This window comes from Lytechinus variegatus, chromosome 4 (genome assembly GCF_018143015.1).
Source record: "Lytechinus variegatus isolate NC3 chromosome 4, Lvar_3.0, whole genome shotgun sequence".
In the NCBI taxonomy this organism is placed as follows: Eukaryota; Metazoa; Echinodermata; class Echinoidea; order Temnopleuroida; family Toxopneustidae; genus Lytechinus; species Lytechinus variegatus.
Window position 1 is genome coordinate 25904914 of NC_054743.1, and position 18250 is coordinate 25923163.

Consider the following 18250-nt stretch of genomic DNA (forward strand, 5'->3'; position numbering starts at 1 on the left):
TCAAAAAGAGAAATGAAATTCAACAGAAGTCCCGGAATAAATGATCACTTCAAATCAATATCCAGCAATGTGAGGAAAAGAACAAGTTGGTGATCAAAACTTGATAGGGCAGAGAGCCTCAGTCACTTTAGATGGCTCATGTTTGTACAATATAAACTTTCATTGTTTTCCTTGTGATAGCTCCAGCTCTTGTGTGGTAGGTTAATCCAGGTCACTCAATCCAGCTTGATGGTAAGTGCTTCCAAGGAACAGACCACATCGTAAGCTCCGGACCTGTGCAAAGTGAACCAAGAGGAGGACAGTTAGGGCCAGTTTCACTTATCACTTTAATCTGTTTGCAATAATGATTTTTCTCTCAAGCTGAACACATGTTCCAGTTATCAAGTATTTGATAGGACAAGGGGAAAGGATGCTAAGATAGTGGAAATATTGGAATGTTATGGCATGCAAGTTATGCTTCAGTCTTTGGAATGGTGAAGACTTGAAGCACATGACAGAGCCATGTACTAACCCATAGTTAGTTAGATGTGAAGTGGTCAATCAATCACTTGAAAAAAAAATATTTTTCAATTTTGATAGGATTTCTTCCAATCAAAATGTAATTACGAAAGACTTTGTAAAATGGTTGAAGATAAAGGATCATGATTGATGCCCAAATTGAATTCAAATCATTCAATGTGGTTCATTTAAGAACACAGTTCAGTATGTCTAAAGGTTTTCATTCAAATCATATCATTTCAGGACAGTTCTCTATTCATTTTACAATGCATAAGAAAAAGGTAGTTATATCATAAATGGGCAAATGTAAAAAAAAAATAGATTACAAAGACAGATAAATAAATGAGATAATCTGTAACAAAAGTTTAGTTAGGCAATTATTGGTCCAGTATGTTAAAAAAAAATTAATGACAAGAAAAGGGTGTAACCTGATCAAATGATTTGGAAATCTGCAGGATATCAGTTCAAATTACAAATAATAAAAAGGAAAGGATATTTTCTGAAATTGCAATAAAGCCATCCAAGACTATTAAAAAAATAGGGCCTACTCATAAATGTGTAATATTTGTTTACCTTTGGTCTTTGCATAATGAATATTCAGGTGTTGTAAGCCAGCTTTGTATTTTTTAAAGGAGATTCAAACAAACATAAGGAAATGGTCATTACCTTTTAATGTTTTTAATACAGTAATCTACTTAAATAAATATTATTTCAAAACATTTTGATGATACAGCTCTCATCTATTTTGAGAAATTGGTTTACAAAATTTATGTTTACACTCTCCATAACCGGGGAAGTGAAACGTCAAGCAGGCGCGAGTGATTATACATTTAAGATCCAAGAGTTAGGGTGAAGTATTCCAAGAATGCTCTTACCATCAATCCAGAGGACAGCTCTCTCCAATCAAAGCAGAAGGCAGGGTAATCCTTTTTAGTAAGCCGGGGTTCAAGTTTGTTCCGAGAAGCTGAGATTGGGAATGGCTTCAATGTGTGAGATGGGATTACAGGGTTAAAAAGGTCCAGTGATCACGAATTTGATACTATCAAATTTGTTCAAAAGTCTTGTTCAAAGTTTTGTTCAAGGTTTTGAGGTTAAGCAGTCCCTGGTAATGTTCGCAAGTCAAGTAATTTTAATGAACATCAGCCATGGCAAAGAAGCTGGCTTCCAAAAACTGGATGTGATAAAACAGGATGCAGATGACCTACATGTATAGCTATCTCATCTGTGAATGATATCTATAACGATCTATGAAAAGTTTGAATCCACTAGCCTTCTTTGATGCAGATGCATCAATTGGTGATGGTGCACAATGTGGAGATGAGAGAGATGTACCTGGGACAGAATTTGTTTTCCTATAATATTTTGCTGCCGAATAGGGATTCCAGAATTCCAGTAATGTATTGGTATATTCATGTACCATCCAAGGCTGTTATTCCCTGATACTAATGAGCTTTAATTGATGGTGAAGCAGAAACCTCCAAACATAACCAAGTTCAGTTCTCCAGAAGGCAATAGACCAAAAGGCGTACTATAGAGAGCTGGATGAAAAAAAATTCAAGTCGAATTCTTAACCAGCCTATAAATGTCAAGAACAGATTTTCTGTCCTAATGGCTTTTAGATTTCCATGTAAGGCACAGATTATGTCCAATTGTGCTTCCCTTTTGGTAGTAATCAGTCGCTCTGCTGTCAGATCTATCAATGATTACAAATGCACATCGAAGCTCCACTGCACATGCTTATCGCTCTCCCAGCTGAAGGTGTTTTGTGGAGATCCATGTCAAAGTTGTTGTGGAGAAGTGAATTTTTACAACTTGTTTCCGAAGATTATTTCCTTTCACCACAGCCCACCTCAAGTTTGTTGGGAAATGTAATTGAGGAGGAGAGATGAGAAGTGTGAGGGGGAGGGTAAAGAAAGAGTTTACCAGACTCCGATGTGTGCTGGTGTGTATGGAAGCACTCTGTCCAGACAATTTCCTGTGTTCTGATTGGCCAGTTGTGGAAACTTTCATCACTACTAAGCCCTAGGCCCCTCCTCCTCTGACTTGGAATAGTGTGTTAGTCTGTTTTGCAGACCCTCTGTTCTGATTTGTGGTCTTTGAGGATTTTTTTTTTTTTTTGGGGGGGGGGAGGTTATTCTTATAAACATGTTTTTGTTTGATTTTTGAGGCTAATTGAAAATCAGAAACATCAATATTTCTTCAGAATCAGAAGAATTTTTCATTGTGTCAACTTTTCAAACAATTCTTTAGATGTACACTTTCTTGCTAAACAAAGCTACATTTATTTGGATGGAGTTATTTTATGACCATCTTTTATAAATTGAAATTTGTTATTTTGGGAGTAACTATACTTGCTTGATAAATTGTTCTACCAGAAAATATATTTTCCGAAATGAAGGTTATAGAACTTTTGAACCACTGACTTTGATGAAATTCAATTTAAAGGTTTTATCATTTATCAATGAATTCTTAATTCCATTTCTTAATTTCATTTTTATGCCTATTTAAGGCCTGGTCACACCGCCCGAGCGTTGTTGGAGTGGTCGTGGAGCGGTAGGGAGAGAGGGTGGAATTTCGCTCACAAAACTGGGGAAAAAATTGAAAACAAAAAAAACCAATTGAAATCGAAAATGATAAACGGTAGCTAGCGGTGATGATCTTTTCTCTCCGCTCCACGACCGCTCCAACAATGCTCGGGCGGTGTGACCAGGTGGGTGTTTCATAAAACTGTTTGTAAGATACGAATGACTTTACGAACGACTGGTGATCCTTTCTTGTGCTCTGTGATATCCCTATATAATTGATTTGTGACCTAAGAACATGTTCCAGTCATGCGTAAAGTTGTTCGTAACTTTACGAACAGCTTTATGAAACATCCACCAGGGCTTTAGTATTATTACTATTATCTGTAGTAGTGTCTTTTTTCCTCCGCCCAATATAAATAGAGTATGCAGACACAGACTACTACTTTACCTGTCTGGAGGTTGTGAATGGCGCATGTGTGTGTGGTCTATGGGAGGGGAATAGGGGATTCAGAAACCAGCTGCTTACATTGGTATCTGTGCATCAAACTGTCAAAGAATTATCCCCTTTTCTTGTCCAAATTGAGATATATTTTCTCCCTAACCATCTCAATCCTTTGTTGGCCAATTTTTGACAGGTGTGTTTGGTAGATACATTTGATGATGTAATTTCCATATTAGCCACAGGGCCAGGAAACAGAGGTTGAAGGTGCTAAATCTTGGATGCTAAAGGATTCGGTGCAAACACACATATACTTTGAGTTTGGATATGAATATGTATTTCAATTGAATTAGAGATCTCACAGTTTGGTCCAAGTTGTATTTATTAAAAACACACACTTTTGCTTTCCACTTAATAGGCCTATATATGGAAAACAATGTATTTCCCACTATTACCTTCAGGCATATAATGTTCAGTAATTGAGAATGATTGAAAACAAATAATGTTAATTAAATTATAGTTATAGATGTATGCCTACAGTAATAAGTAAGAGCATGGAGCTCCATGGTAATAGTCCAGGTCCTATGCCATAGCTTTCCAATATTCATGGGGTGTGTGAATTGACGACTATTACAATGTCAACTTTTAGGGGATTTGTAATTACATGCCTCATCTAACACATCAACCTATAGTAATCCGTCTATAACCAGGCTCTAGTCTCAGAAGGCTGTAGTCTTATCACAATTCCTTCAAAAATAAAGCATGATTTTCTATCTTGTGATTACATCCTGTAGCTAGGTTGAGTTTTAAAATGTCAGTGTTTTTTTTTTAATTGACAAAAAATATATATTTTTTAATTTACCCTGCATTTCATGTTCATGTAGGCCTAGGCCTAATTGCACCACTTTGATAAAGGAATTTGAATAGCAAAAGTGCTGTTATACTATTTAGCCTTGAAAAAGAAGCTTCGAAAATGGTAGATTTTGAATTGATGTAATTATCAATTTGAAAGAGTTATAATTTTTCTTCATTCTTCATCACCCTAGCTCCTCCTTCAATCTAATATGCTTTTCACACTGCATTTCCTTAACGCCATACTATCCTTAACCCCATACTATCTGCTCAACCGTGGTTAATGCCTCAACCCCGGACTATCCCTCAGCTCATGAATATTGATGATTTTACCATACAGAGCGTGATTAACGTGCAATTCGACTTCTATGATTGGCTAATGCTTAGCCCCACTTTCCTTAGCCCTGTTTCGTTTTCAAACTGCATCTCTTAGCACCCCAATTGTCACATAAGCCGGCTAACCCTGCTTTTTTGCAGGGCCAGATAGTACCATACTATTTACCGTGCTAGCCCACTTTGCTAAAACGTAATGTGAAAACAAAGTGGGCTAAGCTTAACTCCGGGAAATTGGTGGGGCTAAGACCCCCCTTAGCCCCACCAATTTCCCAGGGTTAAGGAAAAAAAAGTGTAGTGTGAATAGCATATTATTCTCCCACCACACACACCCTCCCTCTGTTGTGAAGAATAGCTATTGCTGCTTCTACTGTGTTAACTGCCCCCTTCCCCTCTAATGTTGTGATACATGCTATCAAAGAAAGAAAATAATGATTTGTAAAATAGTCTGTGATTACAGACTGTCATTCCATTCATGTTCAAATTTGAGCCTGTGCATTTTTTGTTTAAATCCAGAAGTCATGTTAATCAGATATGACTGCTCTTATAACCTAAACAATTCTGTCAAACCCCACCCCCTCTAATGATTATAATTTCTGTGAACCAAGAATATTTACTACACTCCAGCAAAGTGGAAGTTGCCGTTTGTACATGCAGTGAACTTTTTTTTTTGGGGGGGGGGGTTAATTATTGGGCATTTGTAGCAGAGGTTCATGAAAAACAATAGCTAAATGATGGTAAAATATAATCAAACTAGTTGGCATGTCACTTGTGATCATCCTGCAGATAGAGGAACAATGTGTATGTGTGTTAATGGGATGATGATGATGATAAAAAGAAGGAGAAATGGGTATTTCACTGGCTCATATCTCAGGCCAAATAAACAGAGGAGGGGGAGAGAGGATGTTTGGCCAATAAACTAAACATTGGGGGCAGGAAGACAGACTTGAGAATGTTTGTTTATAACTTGTGTTGGGGTGTAGTTGGACTGTTGGCAACCAAAATTGTGAAGAAGTGATTGAGCCTTTCATATCAAAGTGTAAACATCCATAGACACATGTAAATTGTAGGGGCCTAATTAATATTATCAATATTCAATTGTGCCAAGCATTAGCCAACATATTTCAAATGGTACTTCTAGCTTAGGTTTTGCCCCCGAAATGCTCAAATGAACTAAACAAGTTAGAATTTGAATTATTTTATTTTTGATGTCATGTGCGAGCAGCTGAGCTTTCCTACGTTATATCAAATGGTAAAAAATCAATGAAATGCCATTTTCTCAGCAAATTGAAAATTGTTTTTAATGTACGTTCAGTATATCAAATCAATAGATAAATAATTTTATACCCATTCCTAGGAAGAAAACAAACATAAGTCATCATGATCCATGATATTTTATATTAGGGCAAGTCCAAGAAATGGTCACCCCAGAAGGCAAAATTTCATCTTTAATTTAAGAAGTTATCTTTGGTGGGGTAAGAAAGCCCAAATGTTGAATTTTCAAATTTCATTAAGAAAAATTTGATAATATGCATATTTATGCTAATTTGGGGCACCTAATTTGCATAATTGTTAAAATGGGCGTTACGTATGGGACAATTATAAAAACTCATAGAAAATAAAAACAAAACTTCCGAGATTTAGTCATAGGTGGGACATGGACCCCCTAACATCTTATTACTTTTGAGGGGAAAAAAGTGGTGTCATCTAATTAATTATGCTAATTAGGTCTTGTCCAAGGATGGAATGTCCCATACGTAACATTTTGAGGATGTTTTTTTAAGTTATTTCTCATAATACAATACTTGAATTGTTGCATTTCTGGGAAGTTCTAATTTATTAAGTATGAAAATGTTATACCACAAAAAGTTTCAAAAATAGAGTTTACTTTTTAATTAAGAGTTAATTAAACAATTGTTACGTATGGGACAACATGTTACGTATGGGACATTTACACACAATGTCAATTGGGAGATTTGTGTACAAAGTGAATGGAGAAAAACAATTTTCAAGAGTGCTCTAGAAGGTGATTATTTACCTTTTCTTTGGTTTTTAAAGACTAATTTGTTATGAATACTGATTAATGAAAATAATTGAAGCAAAAAAATTGTGAAAATTGAAAAATATGAAAAAAATAAAAAACAATAGAAATACATAAGAAATTCACGCAACCATGAAAAGCAAGAAAAAAAATGTTGAAATGACCAATTTCCTTTTCAGTCATTTCAAATGTCTCAATAGAACATTGTAAAAGAATGACACTCTTTTGTTATTTCTATATTTTAAATTATTTCAATTATTTGACTTATAGGGAAAATTGTGTACGTTCTCTATGGGGACAAAATGTCCCATACGTAACTGTCCCATACATAACATGTCATTAATTTGTTTAATTAGAGTCTGTAATTAGAGGGATTTGGCACATGACATGAAACTTGCCTTAGATATAATATAGTATTGTGACTTCTATCACACTAAGTTACAAGTTGTCAAATGAAATACTTTCAGAGAATTCTCAACTTGAAAAAAATGTTTGAAAAATTGTCTTTTTTCTGCGTCCCATACGTAACGGCACATCTTTTCTCTCTAAAAGGTCAACGTCGAGGTCATATGTCACCATTTTTTGCATGATTATTCTTCTCCCAGATGTCTAACATCATGAGGGTATTCAATCAAATCAAAGTCATTTAACACTATTTTTCAGGTCATTAAAGCCTCTGAAATGTCCCATACGTAACGTGCGCGAATTCTTGGACTTGCCCAGTAAAGGACAAGTCCACCCCAACAAAAACTTGATTTAAATAAAAAGAGAAAAAATCAACAAGCATAACACTGAAAATTTCATCAAAATCAGATGTAAAATAAGAAAGTTATGACATTTTAAAGTTTGCTTCATTACACAAAACAGTGATATGCACATCTTGGTCGGTATGCAAATGAGGGAACTAATGACATCACTCACTCACTATTTCTTTTGTATTTTATTATATGAAATATGAAATATTTTGATTTTCTCGTCATTGTCATGTGAAATGAAGTTTCATTCCTCCCTGAACACGTGGAATTCCATTATTTTAACATTTTGTACTACAGGCAAGGAGGTCCTAAATACTCTTCATCATCAAGTTCGTAAAAATTGAAATATTGTATAATTCAAACAATAAAAAACAAAAGAAATAGTGAGTGACGTCATCAACTCTCTCATTTGGATGTAACAGGCTCGTTCATATAACCATTTTGTTAAAAATAAGCGAAACTTTGAAATGTCATAACTTTGTTATTTTACATCCGATTTTGATGAAATTTTCAGCATTGTGCTTGTCTGATTTTTCTCTATTGATTCAAAATCAACATTTTTCTGAGGTGGACTTGACCTTTAACTAATAACATAAGGGGCAGTTGCTCGTTTATGACGTCACAAATCCAAACCTTAAAATTCTAATAGCATCCCTAATCATTAATGGATTTTCCTCGAAGCTTCACAAATATATTTTTTTTTCATTTTTCTGCTATTATTACAACAAACTTTACTTCAGGGTGAACTTCCTCTTTCTTTATGAAGAGGTTGTGAAAGTATCACTGGTATTAAAGTGAATAAAAAAAGAATAATTTTGCCTTTTTCACAGTACTGTTGGACTAACATTAAACTAGTATTTCCCCCAAACTCCTCTGCTCTTCCTGGCAGTATTCACTATTCAGCTCTAATCTGGCATTTATCTGTGCAGAATTAATGAGGAAGTACGTCGGTAGCCGTATTTGAAATAAGGAAGGAAGCAATAACACTGCATGTAAAATCAACATTTAGTGCATACAAGCATAATTCAATGAATTTGGGTGCAGTAGTAATTATGAAATGAACATTTTGAGGTAAAGCAGAAGTAGGTCATAAAACCTTGACATTTTGCAAGTAGCTGGAGTGATAAATAAAATTGAGCTTTTGAATTTTCTCCCCAAAGAATTATTTTTTTTTACCACAGGGATCCTTCCATCTTTACATGTAGGAACACAAATCCAGAAATTTCGCAATTAACTTCAGGCAAGATAGATTATATCTTGTCTATCTTGAAAAATACAGTTTTGTAGCAAATTTTCTATTTAGCGTGCTCAAAATTGAGATTTAATATTGCAGAAATGGCCTGATTTTTAAATGGTTTACATATTCTATATATCCAATATTATTTGGTTTTTAGGGCTTTAATACTGTACATAGGCCTATATCAGATTTATCTCCATTTTCCCCTTGGATTATTGTGATTTGTGTGACCTTGATTTGAATGAGTTGTGTATGCTGGAGTTGAATATCCAGTTTAGTTGTAAAATATTGACCCAAGCTATCTCAGATGCAAGATCTCATTCATTTGACCTTTGACCCCATTTCTGGTCATTCTCCCATTGAAGGATAGACCACATAAGATGGAGCAACATGAATGTACCCTCACATAACACTTGGCTTCATCTCATATGACAGGTGTAATAACACTCAAGGGTTGTTACTCTTCCCATTATATCCAACCTCCCTTCCTAGTCTGGACACTCAGACATCGCATTAACACTTGTCCATCATTTGCGTGGTTTTTTTTTTGTAATGTCTAGCATTGTTGATCTACAGTTCCAAAGGACAAATCCTTTTTCATGGGAAATGTAACTTTTTTTTTTGGGGGGGGGTTGGTCATTGGCAACATCGAATTGTAGAAAAAAAATCATTAAATATCTTTAAAAATCAAATCAGGGCAAAAAGAGAAGAACAGTATTTACTCCCTTACTACTTCAAGGTCAAGTCCACCTCAGAAAAATGTTGATTTGAATCAATAGAGAAAAATCAGACAAGCACAATGCTGAAAATTTCATCAAAATCGGATATAAAATAAGAAAGTTATGACATTTCAAAGTTTCGCTTATTTTTAACAAAATAGTTAGGCTATATGAATGAGCCAGTTAGGCCTACATCCAAATGTTCCAGATGTACATAACTGGATGGTAGTTAAAAAAACTAAAATTTGGTTTCTTGAAAGTTTGTTTTCACCGGTGAGACCACTTATGTCATATTTCGATCTGCCATTATAGTAGGCTTATATTATGTTGTGGAGGGATCTTTGCAGATAATGATGGACAGAATAGATTACCAGCCACGCCCAATCAGTCTGTTTCACAGATAAAGCACAGAAATAGTGGAAACACTGCTCTACTTTTTGAGTCACTCTGTTTTGTGAAGTCCTGTCTGTAACCACCCCCCTACATATATCCTTTGAGAAGATAGCTTCTACAAATTACACTGGAGGCCTATAGGCTGACCTATCAAAAGCAAACAATTTGTTTGGTTCCTTACCAGGAGGCATATAGGCCTATCTATAATGATCAAGATCAGGTATCTTTGTTGAACATGACCAAGGTCGTGAGAATCTGCATGGACAGGTCTCATCTTACACCACCATCCAGACTCACCCAGCCAGACAGTATCCTGTCTACCAAAACTATTGGGGAATGGTTCTTCATCAGTCTGACTGAGATTTAGACATTTCTATTTCTAGTTTAATAAGCACTATTTGGAATTAATTAATTTTCAAGATTTAAGTAATATTCAAGAAATTCCATCACCATAATATCAAAGACCTAAGGTACGTGGAGTTTTCTATGAATCAGCAAGCAGGGAATGTCACCTTGGGTTAAGGAGCATACGTGTGCAATTTCAGTGTCTTTTCGAAGGTCAAAGTTCTTTCTAATTAAGAAAAAAAATCAAACACAAATAAGAGCATTTTGTTGAAATCAGATTACATTTCATTTTTTTTTCTTAAAACGTCACAAATAGCTAGGTTTGACAGCTCATAGGTCTATGCAATTTGTAGAGTGGATGACATCACACTCAGTACTTTGTATGTATTTAATATTATATGAAACATAAAATATTTCAATTTCCATAGCTTTCGACAAACTTCCAAAATGGTGTTTCACAAAAAACACTTTTTACCTTATAGGAGGAAATAATGAAAATAATAAGTGTCTGGTATCATTGATTCCCTCAGCATACTGCCTATATGATGTGCATTAATTATCAAATAGCATGCTATTTTGCCCCTCCCCCCCAAAAAAAAAAAATACTTCGGGATTATAACCTTGACACCACAAAAGAATGGTCTAATGAAGCTCTGACTTCAAAATATTGAGTTAATTGCATGTACAGCAGCAATTTGACACCATGTATTACAAAATTGAAATTTATTCAACAAATTTGGCTAATGAGTAGATAATGAGAAGAGACCTTCAAATATCTGAAGTTCAAGTTTTCATCGTTCCTCCCCTAATTATTTTATAGACAGGTCATTTTGGAAATGTTTGGCTTGTGGAAATGGACCTTCTGATTTTCAAGTTCAACTGTTCTCTTTGGTCTTAAAATTCATGAACAGATGGCACTTACAACCCGATATACTCCCGAGATATGATTTGGTATTTGAATGTTCTTGACAGAGAGTATTTGAGGATATCAATGGGTCCAATACATATGGGAGTTGTGACTTTGGAGGGATATGGAGTTGGGCCGTAGTGGCTTTGAACTGACTAATTTGGGACATTTGAACCGCTGGGATACATGTATGGCAGTAGTTTTATGTCTGGGGATTATTTCATGAAACAAAACAGTCAGTGATGTTCACAGACAAATGTTATAAGCTTCTGAAATGCTTGCATCTGATTGGCTGAGAGCATATTTGCCAATGAAAATCACTGGCAAGATGCTTCATGAAACGGTTCCCTGTATTGACGACGTCACCAAGAGAGAATAAAGATTTGCAAAGTTCATTCATGTTGTGATTATTTCATTGAGAGCGTGTGTGTGTGTGTTTGTATTTGAGTTTTGTCAGACATGTATCAATCACATAGGATTATTTACATCTGGGACCGACCTTTAATGTCACCATCCGAAAGACGTGACCAGGGCTCGAACCTCTGCATCAATCTGGAACTTCCCCACAGCTTGGATTACAGGCGCACGCCACAACGCCCAGTTGTTGAGAGCATTTTTTGCTAGGTACCAGGATACTGCATGTTTGGTATAAAATGCGTGATAATTTTTTTGGGGGGTAAATTTTCAAAGATGTAAATAAGTAGAGTTGTACTTAATATTGATTTTTGTGCCTCCCCGACTTCAAATTTTTATTTGAAGCCCACAGAATTGATTTATCTTGTGCACACATACTGCAAATGTGCTGAAGTTCGACCAGGAGAGTAGGAGACACATGAACTAATTTTAGACCTACATACACTCTTCTCTCCTATCACTGTCTGTTTTACTTCCTCAATTCAAAGTAATAATTTTATTTTCAAGTATGCGTAAATGTGGTATTCTGCTTAATTTTTATTGTCTCCTCATGTTTCCTCCTCTGCCTGTATTGGTGTCGGTAATTACATCCACAAATGAACTGCAGGCGTATCATAATTTGTTTTATGTATGATTTGAATTGTTTGATTTACATGTTTCATGTTTTTATCCTCAATGCTTTTATCAATACTCAACACTCATGGATTTCCTCAACTAAGCAACGTAAACACCCCCAAAAAAGGGTCCAAAATGGGTCCGAGTCCTGGACATGTAATCACCTCTTTAGGCGGTTTCAGACTGCCTTGAAGTTCGTCAGTTCGAAGTATTTTCTGATCAGGAAATTTATCCCAATCAGAAAATACCAGGTAATTTTGGCAGCGTGAAAGCAAATCACGGGAATTTTTAGCCCAGCGTGTAGTTGGGCGCGAGCACCTTGCTTGCTTATCAGACCGTACTGCGCATAGCCGCATGCTTGTATCCTGGAGGGTATGTTTAGGTGCTGTGAGAATGCGATTATAATGAACAGGTATTTCATAGCCTTGAAAAAATAATTGTTCTTTGACTGGGATTCTTGTGATTGAGGCAGTTTGAAACCACCTCTTGTAATCACTTTGCAGGTCATATGAGAGAGAAAGAGAGAAAAAAGAGATGTACAGCTACACTACAGCTTTCATCGCTTTCATCTGTACTTTTTGTTTATCTCTTCCTCGTAGTCTAAACTGTCTCATCACTCACTATAGAGGTGAATAATATATCTTTGTTCAACCCTCCTAAATCTCCAAAAACTTTTCCCCAAAAGTCAAAGAAACTTTTTGTCCCAAATGAATAAGTTCCAGAGGTTTGGAAACAACTTCCTGCAATACATTAAAGAATAAATTAGGATCGGTTTCTAATTTCAAAAGGCCAGCCTAAGTAGTTTGCCACTGCTGCTGGTAGGACATAGCGACAGAAGATGATATGTTTCCGCATCGGGCAGGATGTACAAGGTGTTGTTAAATTGAGGTGTTGATAAGAAAAGACATTAATTACCCAAGAAATTATTTGAGATAAATAAGAAGTAATGACCCTTTAATCTTATCTTGCAGGATCCATAATTGATGTTTCCATATGTTATGTACCCAATTCTACAAATGCTCAAACTTGAGCAAGTTCAAGTCTGTTACGATATCAGTATGGATATCTAAGCACTCCATACACCTCCCGCAACATGGATACCATGCCTGTTGATTGACCTGCCTAGCTGGCCTGTATAATAAACCTGTATATACGTTCATACCAAAGTCTCCACCAGAGTCCTTTGTATTGGATCATGGTGGCAGCTGAAACAAGTGATCGCTTTTGAAATGACAAGGATCAAGTAACCAGCTACTGAGTACTGTAGTGATGGGAAGTAAACTGCATGTCTTTTTACCGAAATTCGCATGCTTCATAACCTACTTACTAACCCAACGGGTGCCCGCTAGCCCCGGCTATCGCATCGCTACTGTACCGTACTGTGCATACCCAATGCACTGTCACAGCAAATCACACAGTGTTGTGAGAAGGAGCGAGATGCTAACGGTAACTGTAAACAATCAAATATAGCCTGAATAAGTTATAACTGTGTTCAATCACTGGCACAGAGGTCTGCATCATAAGATCAACATACACTAAAAGTTGATAAAACCTAAATTACTTAATTTTCTGGACTGGAGTGTGAACAATGAATTAATATTTTCCTAATATTAATTGTAAATCTGGAGTGTGAGAAGTGAGTGGGAGTGACCAGCATTTTCACTGCATGAAACACCTAATGACATTCACACAGGGCTGTGAGTGCGTTACAGGTATCATCACCAGTCGACCTGTGACTGTAAGGAGCGTTCACACGTGGATATAATCAGACATTAATATCTACACTCATTCATTTAAATACCTAATAATACGTACAGCGAACATACACAATGAGTAGTGGAAAATATCCAGAAATGAACTGGGAGGCAACAGACCTACCAGAAGAGTTCCAGCTTTTCAGACAAAGAATGGAGCTGATTCTAGCAGACCAAGACATAACTGATCAGAGAAAAGTGGCTATAAAAATCAAGATTGCTGTAGGCAATGAAGGCTTGCGTCGAATCAATGCATCGGGGCTATCAGAGACCGATAAAGAAAAACCGCAAGAGCTATGGAGACTATTAGAGGCACAGTTAAAGGTCAATATCAATTTTCGCATACACCGCTTAGAGCTAATGCGGTACAGGCAGAAACCAGATGAAACGATCGATGAATTCGTTACCAGGTGTAGGGACAAAGCCAAAAATTGCGATTTCGAGGAAGCTGAGTTAAATGAGCGAATCATGGAGTTAGTGATTGCGTCAACTCCAAGTCTCGAATTCCAAAAGTCATTGCTAGATCAACCGAAAGGTTACAAGGTCGAACAAATTTTGGTAGAAGGTCGTAAATACGAGGCAGTTGCTGCGAGCCGACAATGTCTTGAGACACTAGACCCTCAACAGAATATCGATTCGTTCAAGCGTAACCAGGGACGAAAAGCATGTGGTAACTGCGGACGTTTCCACAAACCTCGTCAGTGCCCTGCGTATGACGATGAGTGCCGTGCCTGTGGCACCAAGGGCCATTGGGCCAAATTCTGTCGTAAATCGAAAAATGATCGTAGTCGTAAACAGAATCGTAGATCAGATGACCGAAGATCCGACACGGTATCTGATGATCGTAAACCAAGACAAAACAAATCACGATCAAAGTCGAAAAGTCGAAAGAGTAAACCAATAAGCGAAATGGACATAACACATGATACTACCACAGATCATGATCATTATCAATCTACAGATAGTCCATTCAACGTAGCACAATTCGACACCATACACACTAGTGGACCACACACAGTTGTAAATCCAGAAGGTACTGTAGCATTTGCTAACATTGACATAATATGCCCACAGAGAGAAGGTCAACATAAGCTTTACCTAAAAGTGGACTCGGGGGCAAGTGCTAACACTATCACAGTACGTACCGCCAAAGCAATATACGGTCCAAAGTGGGAATCAGTAGTGAAACAAACAACAATAAAACTTATAGCTTACGGAGAGACACAAATTCCATGTAAGGGTACACTAGACATAAAGTGTAGATACAAGAGTACAAAATGGTCAACACATACATTCTATGTAGCAGATGTCAAGGGTCCAGCGATCCTAGGGTTGTTAGGTTGCACTGACCTTGGAATTATCACAATTCACTCAATGGACAACAAAACACCTACAACCAATCCTAAACCTAAGCAAACACCTATCACAAGTGTAAGGGATCTCAAACAAGCATATCCGAATCAGTTTGACGCTATTGGTAGTTTCCGAGGGAAGGCAATGCTTCATATAAAGGATGATGCTAAACCTACCATAGACGCACCCCGCAAGTGCAGCGTACACTTGAAAGACAAAATCAAGGCGGAACTGGACAAAATGGAGCAGCAAGGAGTCATCAGAAAAATTGAGTACCACACCGATTGGTGCAGCTCCATGACCACTGTTGTGAAGAAAGATGGATCCATCAGGATTTGTCTTGACCCCAGGAGGTTAAATGATGCCTTGAAGAGATGCCCACACAAGGTACCAACCTTGGAAGAGGTCCAACCTGTCTTCGCAGGAGCTCAGTACTTCTCTAAGTTAGACGCGAAGGCTGGTTACTGGTCGGTTCACCTAGCAGAGGAGTGCCAGGATCTCACCACATTTCGTACACCATTTGGAAGGTACTGCTTCCAAAGACTACCATTTGGGTTATGTACTAGTCAGGATATCTTCCAGCAGCATATGGATAGGATTGTCCAAAATGTGCCAGGCTGCATATGCATCGCAGATGACATAGCGATCGTAGGAAGAACGGAGGAGGAACACGATAGGAATCTCTACCTACTCATGGAGACGGCAAAGCAAGAAGGCTTAGTTTTCAACAGCTCCAAATGTACTATCAAGAAGGAAGCCATCAACTTCTTCGGTTCCAAGTACACTAGATCAGGTATCTACCCAGATCCGAGCAAGGTAGAAGCTATCACATCAATGCCATCACCCAAGGACAAAGAAGATGTTCAGAGATGCCTAGGATTATTCACATACCTAGCAGCATACATTCCTAACTTCTCAGAGAAGTCAGCGCCACTTCGAGAACTTCTACACAAGGAAGTACCATTCATCTGGGACGATGATCATGAACATTCCTTGAACAGCCTGAAAAGTGCAGTATCGTCAGGTGCATGTCTACAATTCTATGACCCAAAGAAAGAGACAACTCTTGAGGTAGATGCATCGATGAAAGGGCTAGGAGCATGCCTGCTCCAGCAAGGCAAACCAGTTGCATTTGCATCCAAAAGTCTTTCCACTGCACAATCCAACTATTCCAACATAGAGAGGGAAACCTTAGCCCTAGTGTTTGGTATTAACCGCTTCCATACATATCTGTTCGGAAGGAATTCACCGTCATAACAGATCACAGACCATTGGAAATGATATGGAAGAAACCTCTTAGAAGTGCACCACCACGTCTACAGAGATTGCTTATCAAAGTCCAAGGATACCGATTTCAAGTCAAGTATCGACCAGGAAAAGACATGATTCTTTCCGATACCTTGAGCCGACTTCCTAATCCCAAGGAAGCACGCGATGTTCCGCTAGATGTCAGAGTGGAATCCATCTGCTCTGAAGCCGAAGATTCGCACCAGATTGACTTGATATACTTCGGACAACACAAGAGAACAGAGCTTCAGAGAGAAACAGCTAATGATCCTGTTCTCAGATCACTATGGCAAATAGTCACTCAGGGATGGCCTGAGACCATCCAAGAATTGCCGACATCCCTTCGTCAATTTTGGTCTTACAGAGATGAAATTGGAGTATCACACGGAGTACTCTTCAAGGGAAGTCAAGTCATCATACCGAAGACACTAAGGAATGACATCCTTAGACAGCTTCATCTAGGACACATGGGAATCGAAAGCACGAGACGACTTGCTCGTGAGACAGTGTTCTGGCCAAACATCAACAAGGACATTGATCAGTTGATAAAGCAGTGTGAAACATGCCAGAAACACCAAGCAAGACAGCAGAAAGAGCCACTGCATCCCCATGATGTACCACCAGCACCATGGACCAGACTGGGAACTGACTTGTTCATGCTCAATAGACAAGAGTATCTACTCGTTACTGATTACTATTCCAAGTATCCCATCATTGCTAAGCTAACCGATACATCCAGTGCAGCTATAGCAAGACAGATGACGGGAATCTTCAGTCTGTTTGGTCCACCAGAAGAGATTGTGTCTGACAACGGTCCACAATTTGTCGGGAAACCATTCCAAGACATGTGCAAGAAGTGGAATATCAAGCACATCACTTCTTCACCGCACTATCCAAGATCCAACGGATTAGCTGAGAGAATGGTTCGTACAATCAAGAATCTGTTGACAAAGTGTTCTCAAACTAGCCAAGACAGTCAACTTGCCATGATGCACCTGAGAGCAACACCAGTTGACAATAACTTGAGATCACCAGCAGAGATGTTGTTTGGAAGACCCATCCGAACCACATTGCCAAGTCACTATCTTTCGAGAGATTCTACTGCCACCGAGTTTCTCTTGAATAGGCAAGACAAAATGAAGGAAGTGCATGATCGACATGCAAGTTCTGATCTGCCACCACTGCATGTAGGACAGCCAGTGAGAGTTCTGCATCCAAGAGACAACACTTGGATACCAGCCAAAGTATCCAAAGTCTGTGAAGAACCTCGATCCTATGAAGTTTCAACGCCGAATGGAGGAATCTTGAGGAGAAATAGATCTCACTTGAGGGAAATTCCATCCACCAACCCAACTCCAAAGCGTGTGAGGTTCGAAGAAGACCATTCCACAGAAACTCAACCAGAGGAAGACAACGTCCAACGAACACCAATGTCTAACTCTAATCAATCTCAACAGACATACTCACAAACCACGAGGTCTGGACGCACTATTCGCAAACCAGAGAGATTCATGTTTGAAGATTAAACATTATGAACACTCTAAACTCTCAAGCAAAGAAGAGAAAGAGAAGAAAGAAGACAACACTGAAGACATTAGTGTAGTTTTAAGTTATGTGCATGTATAAACATTGTACATTATTTTTGGTATGTCAAGATAGTGTTGACGAAATTATCAAAAGACACTATAACCAAAACTTATTGTTTGGAAATATTGATTTCAGGATCAATCCGGTTATCCAAATTATTTTTTTCAGTTTTGCACGAGATTGAAGTTATGTAAAA

The 18250-nt window shown here is 37.7% G+C and overlaps 2 protein-coding genes across 2 annotated transcripts; both read left to right on the top strand.

The window, feature by feature from the left end:
- Positions 1-13902: 13902 nt before the first annotated feature.
- On the top strand, positions 13903-16437 carry LOC121412913. The gene has a single exon (XM_041605675.1). It carries the CDS (start codon positions 13903-13905, stop codon positions 16435-16437), a length of 2535 nt encoding a protein of 844 aa, XP_041461609.1.
- A 20-nt stretch (positions 16438-16457) lies between these two features.
- LOC121412914 (uncharacterized protein K02A2.6-like) lies at positions 16458-17993 on the top strand. Its single transcript, XM_041605676.1, has one exon. The coding sequence runs from the start codon at positions 16458-16460 to the stop codon at positions 17991-17993; it is 1536 nt and encodes a 511-aa protein (XP_041461610.1).
- The last annotated feature ends 257 nt before the right edge of the window (positions 17994-18250 follow it).

Bases quoted from the DNA above. Each gene is read 5' to 3' on its own strand.
- LOC121412914 (XM_041605676.1), top strand. From the start codon at position 16,458: ATGATATGGAAGAAACCTCTTAGAAGTGCACCACCACGTCTACAGAGA.
- LOC121412913 (XM_041605675.1), top strand. From the start codon at position 13,903: ATGAGTAGTGGAAAATATCCAGAAATGAACTGGGAGGCAACAGACCTA.